The sequence below is a fragment of the Meleagris gallopavo genome, chromosome 21 (genome assembly GCF_000146605.3).
Source record: "Meleagris gallopavo isolate NT-WF06-2002-E0010 breed Aviagen turkey brand Nicholas breeding stock chromosome 21, Turkey_5.1, whole genome shotgun sequence".
In the NCBI taxonomy this organism is placed as follows: domain Eukaryota; kingdom Metazoa; phylum Chordata; class Aves; order Galliformes; family Phasianidae; genus Meleagris; species Meleagris gallopavo.
In genome coordinates, this window is record NC_015031.2 from 4,492,131 (window position 1) to 4,504,353 (window position 12,223).

At 47.8% G+C, this 12,223-nt stretch overlaps 1 protein-coding gene across 1 annotated transcript in view; it reads right to left on the bottom strand.

Moving 5' to 3' along the window:
* The window catches only part of LOC104913892 (polypeptide N-acetylgalactosaminyltransferase 17-like), a 46,819-nt gene extending 34,602 nt beyond the window's left edge, over positions 1 to 12,217 (bottom strand). The window contains exon 1 of the mRNA XM_019621926.1: positions 11,863 to 12,217. Within this exon, the coding sequence (XP_019477471.1) occupies positions 11,863 to 12,100 (238 nt within the window). The 5' untranslated portion in view covers positions 12,101 to 12,217. The remainder of the gene's footprint in view (positions 1 to 11,862) is intronic.
* Positions 12,218 to 12,223: the final 6 nt, after the last annotated feature.

Sequence of the window (12,223 nt, forward strand, 5' to 3'; positions counted from 1 at the left end):
TTATCTCTTCAACGCCCATATCAGCATTTTTTTTTATTTTTTTTAAGTATTTTAAAAGTCAAGAACAAAGGAACTTCCTAAGACTGGGAAAGCATTTGCCTTTGTGCACCTCTGAATGTAACTGCATCGTACAAGATCCTGACGCAGCACGTTCAGCAAAGTTCTGACTCACAATTGTGCAACTTCAGCCTCTTCCTATGCTCCATTGATCCGGGCAGAAGACTCCTAGATCAGCTTTTTTTTTCTTTTTCTTTCCAACTTCTTGAGTTTCAGCTCTTAAGGTTTTAAGCCAAGGCTCAGCATGGAGGCTTGAGGAAGGGAAATGAAGGAGCAAGCAAAAAAAGGAAAAATATCTCTATTTTTAAAAACTTTCAGAGGAAAGGGAGGGAAACGAGGTTGTGGGTCAGATGGAATCTCCAACAGAACGCAGCGTTTTGCTTTCACACAGCAAACATGGAGCCTATGGCTTGGAAACAAAGAGTAAGCTGGGAAACACGCAGCTGCCAATACGTGCAGGAGGACCATGGCAGCTCATCGTACAGCTGGCATCGGTCTGCTCTCTTAACTCAGAGGGAATTATTTCACTGGACGTAAAGGGAAAGAGCAGGAGAGCTGACAGATGTGTGTCTAGGTAGAAATATATATTCATACTTCTTTTCCAGCTAGATAATAAGGAAAAGGATGACTCCCATCAGGGAAATAGAGCAAGTTTCTGTATAAGCCCACAGTATGCACACAGGTCATCCATCTCCCTGTCAAACTCCCACTGAGAGATCCTGGAAGATCACGACAGGGCAGCACCAGCCTGGGCTCAACTTCAACCACTGAAATTCAACCCCATGAGATGAGCACGCAGGAACCCAATGTCTTCTTGTGAAAACAGTGCCCAGATGACTAAGAGAAGGAAACCAGTTGGACTCAGAGATGCATCCCAGCATGCAGTGACACCAGAGTGTTTGCAGCACCTACTCTTGCATCACCCATAGTCCAGGCCGTGCTTTGAGAGCAGAGTTTGCTTCCAGGATGCATCTTCCAAAGACTGACATTCACAAAAAAAACCATAATTGCAACACGCCTGGAGGTTTTTAAATTTAGGAAGGGCATTATTAATATTCATATATACCATTTCATAATAGGAAGAAATAGAGAAAATAGACAGCATTGTGCCTTAAGGCCTAGAATCAGCCGGGATTTCTGGCAGCACATGCTGCAGAAGACAGTAGCAGCTGTCACATCACAGCTGGAGTTGCTTCTGGTGGAGGTGATTGAGAAATGGGACGAAGGAAAAATACAGGTAAAATTCAGGTAAAATGAAACGCAGGGAGGACAGACATCTGAGCTAATGGGCTTCCCATGCCTGCAGAACATCTAAATCGCTATGAATTGCCTATTTCCTCCCTTTTCCTTCCAATACTTCTAACTTATGTTTTACACTTTCTTTTTCACTCCCACTTTTCTCCATTTTCCTTGCATCCTCTGCTCCTTGTTTTGCAGGGAGGTCCACCAGGGTTTAAGGCCAATGGCCTCAATAATACTGGCAGCACCCTATCTAGTCGGTCTCCTCCCTTCAGCCCCATCACACCGACCCTGGATGAAGCAAAACAAAGCACAAAGAAAACCTTATTTCTTCCCCAAAGGCAGCCTGGGAAGCTCACAAAGCTGCTGCTTGGGTTGCAGCCTGCCACATTACCAACTCTCCCCTGTTACAAATTTGTCAGAAAATCCTAAGAACTTATTATAAAAAAGAAAAAAAAAAAGGAATATATATAGAATATATATATTTTATACATATATATAAGAATAGAGCAGGAAATCCCAAATAAAAAACTGCTTCACAACAACCACCCCTGGGTTTGCCCTCTCTGACTCAGCACCAGTGTCAGACACAAAGCAATGCTCATTGAGGACGTATTCACTCCTCAGCACTGCTGTTGCTCTGCCAAACCCAACCGTGGCTGCTTCCACCAGGGACCTTTACATCAAAAACTTTCTAATGAAGAACAGTGTGAGGTGAACGCTTAATGCCAACCTGCAAAAAAAAAAATAAAAAAATCAATGGTGCTACTCGCTGTTCTGAGACATTAAGGAAAAAAATCACCAGCAGTTAGCTGGGAACTAGGACAGCTGCAGTATTTAAAATACGTACTACAAATGAGAAACACTTAGGCACATCATAATTAGTAAATGGCAAATATTAGGAGTTATGGGAAAAGAGATCATTAAAGCAGATTTTAATAGGCCAGCATTTCATACATTTGGATGTGAAAACCCAGCCTGCACACACTCTGAGCGTTCAGCCTACATTAAGAAACAAACTGCTTCATTTCTGGAGTTGTAAAAACAAAGGTTACAAATGTGCTTCAGCACAAACCCCATAATTTTGCCACGCTGAGGCACCACACACCTAATGATACCTGCCCAGCCTCTGTACCCACACACCTTCTGAATGCCCTGCCACGCAAATGCTAACCATGAAACCAGCAGAAATACACCTGGCATTAAGGCTTCTGGAAGTTCCCTATCAAAGGAGAGCTACACTTCATTTACAGAAAACATCTAATTGCAAATAACACATTTTTTTGCAGATGGCCACTTTTTCATAGCTTACAGCAAAACCTCAAGCAAGGGCTGTGTATCCAAATATCAGTACAGCAAAACAGAGGGGCCCCACACAGGCAGGCACCATTCCCTGCCCCAGCGCCTTGCCCCATGCCCAATTCCCATGCCAGCCTCCTCATCTCCCTCCTTCTGTGCTCCCCTGGCTTTTCAGCCCCTCCTCTCCTCTTCTGCCCCTCCGTGGGCACAACAACACCTGCTTTCTTCTTGCATCATTTCCAGAAACACCTGGAATCATTTGCTGGGATGAAAGATAAAGAGGATGCACACAGTATCCGACCACCTCAGCCTAACTGGAAAAATCAGAAATAAATGAAAGCAGTTTCTCATGAGGGGAAAATCTGGGCAGCCTCATAAGAAGATGCTCACAAAGATGTCTACACTTGGGCCTGCAGCTTTGGAGTGAATTTCTTCCTTTAGACATTCAGTTCCAGTAATTATAATCAGAGCCGGGTATTTCTGGATCTGCACTTGTACTAATCATCACTGGAGATGGACATTCAGGGGAATGTCACAATTTTCCATGCAGCTGCACAAAGGACATAAATGACGCCGGGTGCCTCAGACTGGGATGAGATGTGGCAGTTTCACTCCTTGCCACGCATTGCCTCTTTCTCTCGTAGCAGCCTGGCAGCCAGTTCTAATTTGCAAGGGCTGATGTTGTTCTACAGGATCAAAGAGGCAGCATCAGGAGGGAGGAAATGCGTACAGGGAACACAGCATTAATTAGTATTGGAAAGTTGTGCAACATCCTGAGAAAAGACTGATGAAAGCATAAAATCCCACACTGCTGTCTGTCCTCCTTCAGTGGCTGTGCAGAGCTGCTACAAAGCTCCCCCAAAACGTCACTTATTGATTCAGTGCTTGATCCAAAGAAGTCGGTGTGAGCTGACCCTGGGAGCACCTTTCACCCAAGGCATTGTGAGAGGCTGACAGCTGCCTGCCAGACACTCCTGGAGGGGCAAATTTTGAAATGAAAGCTTCTGCTTGCCCTCAGATCCCCTGCATGTTGCTGCTGGCTTCGTCCTGCTGAGCCCACCTGTCCCCAACAGCCTCGTGGGGACATGGAAAGCATCTGGAGGCTGAAATTCATGGAAACAGGCGGATGGAATCCCCCTACATGGGGGTCTACAGGTTTAGAAATGCATATGAGTTATTACTATTATTGTCTTGCCAGCACAAATAGGAAAAACTGCAGTACAATCTAGCAGAATACAGCTTTTATGCTCCAACCTATTTAAAGCAGTCAGTGCTCCAGCATCCTTCACTGAAGAGGGTGCAAAGAAAACACATAAAGGTCAACCAAAGTTATTTTAAACCGAGTAAGAGAATAAAAGCAAGCATTAAAATATCATTAAATGGATTCTCATTTTTTTCTCCTTTGTTTTGTGTTAGAGGGTGATCAAGTCATTGTTTCACCAAAAAAAATTGCAGTAATTTGGCATAAATATGAGTGCTTTTGTGATTTAATTTGAAGTGTAATGTGAGCAAAGACCCAGAAAGAAATTACTTGTTTCACTCCTTTGTATTAACCTTCTCCCTATGTTTTTATGCTCTAAGAACACAACCATGGGAAGCTGTATGTTTTCAGAAATACTGCATGACAAATAAAAAATACAACAGAAGGTAAAAGATTTCGCCCAGAGTCCGGTCACTTGCTGAGCCCTCATGGCTGCTCGTCTCCCTGCAGGTTGAGGAAGCACCCAAAATAACGGTTGGGGCACTGCTGCCATCTTAACCCACTGCGGACTTTTCTGATGGTTTTCTGCTTTCTGTATCCCAGCAGCACTTGGACACATCAAGGAAAAGCAATTGGGAATCCCTCTGCCTGCAAAGACAGCAAGATCCCAACTGCTGCCACGTAGAGGAGATGGGAGAAGAGATTGCATTTTGCACGTAAGCTGAGGGTACCGATGGGAAGAAGGACTAAGGGTCCCTTTCCATCCCCCGTGCCAAATGCTGGCACATCACAGCTGGTTTTACTGCTCTGAAACCAAGCAGGCAGGACAAGGCACACCAAATTCATACCGAGCGGTGATTTACCACGTAGGGAAGCCCCAGCTTTCAAGAATCACTCATTTTCACTATCAGTAGGGAGTTGTGCCCTTACAGCACAGCCTGGGCCACGTAACCTAGTGAGATCCCTATTTTAAAACATCCACTTATGAAGAGTTACTGTATTACTTCTGTATTACACATATTGGCAAGAGGCAAGTATTTCCTGCGCTGAACAAGTGCTGTAATACAGCAGATACCTTTAGCATCACTGTCTGTGAATACTGAGCAACAGAGGGAATCCCAGGGAGGGCCCTACTGCACAGTGCCCATCACACAGCAACCAGGAGTCACTCCCGATTTTAGGGAATTGTCGCTCTTGTTCAGTCAACTTCGTATCCCTGCACCAATGCCAGCAGCAAAACCACGAGGCTGCAGCAGAGACAGCATGGAATGGCTCAGTGTCAGCTCCACGTTGTGCTCTCCTTGAACGTAAGGCATGACGTAGGGCTCCCATTGCATCATGACTGCATTATTTTTAGATAACTGTCAGCCAGTGTCAGAATGCAGGTCGATAAGCTATTAGATTTATAGGCAGAACTAGCCATGCTTGCAGCAATAAAATGTAAAAGCATTCAAAAATTTCAGAAAGAAATTTGACCACGGGGATTGGGGGCCAGAAAATACGGTTGCTAGTATTCCCAAAACTGCTTAGGGAAAATAATATTGTACCACTAGGATACGTTAGTGGAGCTGAATCACTGCTGTTGACTCACAGTAGGGTCAATACTGCACGTGTTGGATCTGAACGGCCGTTTGCAGGCGTCAATGAGGACATCTTGCTGAAAACATCTCCTGAAAACATTTTTGCAGAATGTCCTCACCTAGCGTGGGAGGAGGCAACCTGCCAGCCTGCTGTGACATCTGGACCAGATTGTTGGGTTTTACGTAAAGATCAGTGGCGTAAAGCACAAAACGAGAAAAACCTTTTTAATTACCTGAGCACGCTCGTCTCTGTTTTCTTTTGTACCAAACCAGAGGTGCTCACATGCTACGCAGAGCATCTCCTTTTGGGAAACACGTGCAGCCTTTGCCAGGACAGAAGCAACGAGGGAGAGCGATGGCCAACAGCAGGGTTGACTTCCCCAAAGCCAAGCACACTGTCAGCATACGTCCAAAGCCAGCTTCGTCTGCCTGTCCCCTCTGATCAAAGCAGAAGATCTCCAGCAAGCAGGGCACTCTGTTGTCCAAGCAATGCCTGCTGCCACTCCAACAGCCCTGGGGCATCCGAGATGCGGCGCGAGCCCAGCAGATGTGACACTGCTCCGACAGCAGAGTCGTGTCCTTCTGGAGTGGCAGCTGGGAGCCAGGCAGGATGCCCGCAGGCTCTCACTTAGATGCCCGTGTTTTGCCAAATGCATCCACTTTCAAATGTCTCTTACTGGAGTCGCTGAGGTTGGGAAGTAATATTGTAATTACAATAATTTTAACAGCTTAAGTTACATCCCTGAAAGCTCACACAATTAATTTGGTTGCCTAAATCTAACGCAGTTTTGGAAAATTTACCATGGACCCAAGGTTCTGTTCCTCCAGTCAGTCAGATGTGATCGATATGCAAGAATAAAATGCCAACGTTGTCACTGTTTGCTGGTACTGCTGCTGCATCTCAGGACTCCGTGTTGTCTCTGCATGACAAACGTGTTAGTGGCTCATTACTCATTCATTGCCAACGACTGTGAATATTCAGATGATGATGCCAAACAATGATCGAAAACAAAAATTATCTATCAATCCCTAGCCAGCCGGGTTGTAAACTAAATGTCACATCAACGTCTGAGCTTCCAGAGGGTTCCTCATTGACGATGTGAAGCCTCACCTTGTAACTCTACTGTTTCTCCTAAGAATACTTAACCTGTTCATTGTTTGATCAGTATCAGACTTAATTTCCATGTATAACTTACAGGCAGCAGCTCCCAAGTGTCCACAGACCATGAAGGCTGCTCACCTCGCAGCTACTGAGTTTAGGTTGAGAACTTTGAAAAGCATGAATCTGAATCTGGACAGCTTGCATTATTCGCAATAGGGAGCATGGCAGCCCAGTCTGTTAGGTACGCAACAAACATGAAAGCTGTGGGTCTTTATCAGCTTGCTATATAAGGCCACGTAAAGTAATATAGTTTGTTTCTACTTCAGAAACATCGCGGTATCAGAACAGACAGGGAAGGAAGTCTATCCGATGCTGTGTGATAGCCATCAGTTAACACAGCAGTCACATCCATCGCAGTGTGCCACTGCTCTCTTTTATCTCCACGTCACCATCTCTGATATCAAAGGGTTTCACGCAGCAAGGCTGTGCTCCTATGAAGATCTATTTTGTTTTGATTTCATTCATGTGATTAAAGTTTGGCCCGTTCCGCCTATAAGCAGCGCTCTTCTACCCTCAGTTCTGTATATTTAGCTGTTCATCTTAATCAGAGAGCTTCTCTGTGCTTCAGTTACATATTACCTACCTGTTAGGAAATCCTCATATTGCTAATCTGTGGGTGTAGCACTACTACACGCCACTAAACGGCTGAAGGGACGGCTTCTAATCTGCCTTATTTACATACATAATTTTATACTCGGTAGTTAGCTAAGTTTGTAAAGTACTTCGAGGATGATAAGTGTTATAGAAGATAAGCATTATCTTATTCTTATGGGAAGTAAATCCACATATCTCTAAAGTGTTTTAAGTTAATTAAGTGCCACTTTACAAGGTTTGGAAGACCACGCAAAAGGCTGTGTTACCCTATCTGCCTGCATGTCCACACAAAGTTAATTTCTTAATTGGATAAGCAGATGAGAGAAAAATCCGTATGCATGGAGGCTGCTGCCACACACTTGTTCATAACTCAGTGTGTGCAAATAACTGCATGTGCAAAAGCACAGACACAAGCTCGTTTAAAAAAAAAAAGAAAAAGAAAAAAAGAGCATAGCTTATCTAACTGCCAAGGAATTTAAAGCTCCTCTTCAATGTAACCACAACAGCAGTTTGCTCTGTGCACTTCTTCAGCAACAGGGGAAACCTGTCTCTGCTCACCCATTCTCTGGCTTGCTTACTCCTCCTTCATTGCTCACAGGTTTTAACCCAGCACCCAGAGCTCTGCTGAACGTGCACACGTAGCACGGCCCGGAGCTCTGCCAGCAAGTAGCCATGCAGATGTTTACCCCAGCACAACTGGGAGGTGGCTAAATACCTGCCTCAGATAACCAGCGGGCAGCTGAACCGATTCCCTTCTGTTTGCTCAAGGTGCTCAGTGGGTGCTGATAGGGGGCTGGCTTTCCCCATGTGCAAACCTGGGGTTTACTCAGACATCTCCTCCCTGCATGTCTTATTCTCAAAGTGGTAGTGCTACTTCAGGAGCACACTGTTCATACACTGACCTCAAGAGCACCTGGCAAGCAGGGCTCAGAACACTCATCACCGGTGCACACCTAAGAGCAGCTGACAGGCTCCATGCATCCCACCTGCATCCTGGCAGCTCGATGCACCCTGGGCTAGCCTTCTCCTCTCTGCCTCTGGGGAGAGGGGTGAATGCGTGCTGCACCGCTGTGAACGTTTCCCTTTTGCACACCCAGGCTGGGATCAGCCTCCAAAGAATGAAGGGAGATGGAGCAGAGAAATGCAAAAGCTCAAGGAAGAAGAACACAGCTTTCCTCCCTCAAATCACACTGTCATAGACACCACTGATCTCAGCACACGGCAGTTCGGTGCTAAAAACTTTGGGCCAGCCTTGTGGTTTCCCTGCCCTAAGAACACACACAAGGCTCATATTCCCTCGGTCATCGGTGGGCTTCCAACAGTGGCCCCAAAGGCAGCACAGGGCTGCAGCAGAGGCAGACTGTGCTCCTCCGGGTGCTCACACACTGCAGATCCTCCCCAGCTACCTCGGCTTTGCCTTTACATAAGCACGCAGATCCTCTCTTTGTAAACACGAGCCCAAACCGAAAAGTTCATCCCTGTGAATCTCCATATAATTGGAGGTAATGTGGTCTGCTTATGTAAATGTCAGTGTTAAAAAAACAAAACAAAACAAAACAACACCTTGGATCACAAAGACAAGTTGTGGTTAACATCCCAAACAAAGCACATGTGCTCCTTTCAGACTCCCATTAGCTTTCTCCTAACATCTGCTCAACAAGAAAATTCCGTCCATAAAAATGACAGCAGGAATTAGAAATTCCCTGAATTCTCAGATAAGCACATGCCTACGGAACAGCCTCCGACACATCGCTCCAAGGTCACCTGCAGCACACGGCGTGCACCAGGGCAGCACCTGGGTAGGGACCTGCAGGGAATGGCACAGAGGGGAAGGGAGAACCATGGGACTGCTGCAACGAGCTGAGGGGCAAGAATAACACGTGAGAAGGAGCAAGGCACGTGTACAGCTCTCCAGGAGCTTTAGCCCCGTCCCCCCCCCAAAAAAAAAAAGACTGGATAGACAAATTTGGACAGCCTTCTCACGGATTCTTCATGAGTGACTAAAAGGAGAAAACCAAGCACAGGCAGTGCTTCATGTGATTAATGCCCAGCCCCCAGCTCGAGTCTCATGCTCCACGTGAGAGTCAGTGCAGGCAGCAGGTCAGGATGTGCTTGGGACAGCTCTCTGTGCACAGAGCATCACGCTGCAGAGCAGGGCCTGGCACTGCTTCCAGAACAACACAAAAATAGATAGCTCAGAGGGAGCGACGGTGTAAAACCATTCCTTTACCAGACCTGAGGCACACAGCATTGCTGAGCTTGTCTTTATGACCGACCTTTAAGGAAATAAACAGGCACAGGTATAAAATGAGGGCTGTCACACCACAGATTGCTGTTCTTTCTGTTCTTCTGCTCCAAAGAACCGAAACCACAGCAGCTGTGGGATGGGATCACTCGTTTCATCTGTATGGAATCGGTGCTTTGTAAGAGATTTGCTTTTTTAAAAATAGCTCCAACTCCCACTGAAAGCCAGCCAAGTGCTGTAACGCAGACAGAATCCATAGCCACTTCCACCCAAACTGTGCTTCGCTTTCTCCCCATGCTCAGATGCTTCCTGATGCTCCCTAAGCTGCAGGCTTACAGTGTGCTTCACCACAGGATGCTCTGACACCGCATGCATGCTGAAGCACAGGTCAGACTGAAAGCAAAATACAACTTCAAGCACCAGAACAAATTCTCTCGGTGGATGTGTTGCACCGGGTGCGTGCATACGGCAGGCTTTGCTAGGTGCTGGCCAGCAGTATGCACTTTTCCTATCCTAAAACCAGCAGAAACAAAGTGAGCACGTAGCTGCACGCTTCAAGCAGGCACAAGGATTTCTGCCATAGCCACTCTGTGCGTGCCCAGGAGGAGGGATGAGCACTGGTGTGGGGAAGCTGCCCCAGTGGCTGCGCACCCCCGGTCCCAACTGCTGATGTCCTTTGAGAGAGATGGGTGTGGGGGGACCGCTGCCTTTAGTGAAGCCTTGCTGAAGCACAACACAGACACTGCCCAGAGCACGCAGTACACTTCTAAAACACACATATCAAATATACACTTGACCCAAAGTTACATAAAAATAGCTCTACGTGAGAACTGTTTGCTAGCCAGACTCATCAGCAGTGCCTTAAAGCACCCCAGAATACAGAGTGCAGGTAAGAGATCACATACATGCACTCAGCTTTCTGCCTGCACCAAGAAAACGTCTGTGATGTGGGCAGCGCGTGATACCTCTCTGCCTCCCCTGCTCCCAGGTGCACAGCTGCTGCTGAGCACACAGCAGGCTCCTGACCTCCTCCAGGGCAGCCCCCAGACCATACAGTACAGCACTGCTCACACCTGTGGCCCCAGGACCAGCCCTGGCACAGGGCATCTCATGCTCGCCTCCATGAGAGTAGAGCAATCACTTTAACTTCAGCTCTCTCTCTGCACTTGTGGGATGCAGACAGGTCTGACACCACGGTCCTGGCATGAGGTCTCCTATCCTGAACTGCACCTGCTGCCCCTTTGTAAGCAAAGCGCCCAAGCAGCACCCAGCAGCAGCAAGCTTCACAGTTTCAGTCTCTGTACCAATTACAACCCACTTTTCCACCTTATTCCCTTTCCTTTTTCTATTTTACCTTGCTTGCCACCCCACACTGCTGCTTCATCCTCTGGCGGTGCAATAAACAGAACAGGTAATGCACACAAGTGGGCGAAGCGGCAGCACAAACAACAGCTTCCCACTCAGCTGAGCGCTTCTCACTCTGTGCAGCCCCTTCCCCAAACCCCAAAGCACAGCTGCTCCAATCCCCCCCCCCCTTTCCCAGGAAGGGCACACTGCTCTTCTGCTGCACAGCACAGCATAGCACAGCATAGCACAGCACAGCGCACACCGGCTGTCAGCGCAACGCAGCACAGCACCGAGCATTGCTTTCCTCTTCAAAAGTCAGCGAGGGAATCGCACTGCCAGGAGCACCGACTCCACTAATTCTGCAGCACCGAAGATGGGAGTCGTTAACGCTACAAAGATGGGAAGGAATAAACGGGAGCCTGGGCTGGGACCACGCTGCCACTTGGGAGTCTATGGGGAGCAATTTAAGAAAGATGAGCTTCCGCATCAGTGTTTTAATTAGACGCCTCACCTACATTTCTTATGTCCTTACAACGTTCCTCTATCCCACACGGCATCTTTAGAACTCCCTTTCTGCATCTTGGAACTACTGAACCTGGTGAGATTTTAATAGAAATCCCTTTGCTGTGCTATAAAGAGAAGCATTACTGAGGTTTCAATTAGCAGCTGTTAGGACTGAGCCGTAGGAAACACCAAATTGTTTGCTCAACTTCTCCCAGTCACCGCATTTTGTTTAGCGACCTTCTGCACCCAAACGACCCGACGGCCATTTAGAAACTCCTTTCCAAAAAAAGCACTTCTGTGGCAATAAAGCCATTCCCTGATCAATAACGCGTGCTGCTCTGCTCGGCCACAGAATGTCCTTCTCTCTGGATGCAAAAACCACAACGCTGTGATCTCCCAGCCGGCACCCCAGACCTGAGGGCAGCCTTACACTGCTGTGCCTTCCTCGCACCCTGTGCCAGGTGCTCTGAGCCATCAGCACGAGCACAACTTGGAAATCAGATGCCACACCGGCGAGCTGAGAGCCCATGTATGAGATAAAGGGACGCAGCGTGGCTCCACCACCAAAACTTCACGAAATCCCACGGCGCCCCGCGGCCGTACGCCAGCGTTATGCCCACAGAGCAGTTCTTACCATTGAGCTGCCTGTAGACGATGTCCTCCAGGAGGGAGAGCCTCTTTAGCACAGCGTCCTGGATGGAGCTGATGCCGCGGGCCGTCAAGTTGACCACTTCTGCCCGGGGATGGACGTCATGAAAGGAGTCGCCGCTCTTGGCCGTGATGGGTCTGCACTTGGCCAGGAAAAGGACGAAGCCGGCCACCGCGATCAAGTTTAACACCAGCAGCACTTTGACTCTCCTCAAAGAAGCCATCAAACTTCCCGAGGGACGCCTCCCGCCTCCGCGCCGCGCTAAGGGACCGGCCGGGCAGGTGCGTGCCGCTGCGCGCACATCGCACGGCTGCGCGGGAGCTGCGCCCGGCCGCGGGCTGCGCGC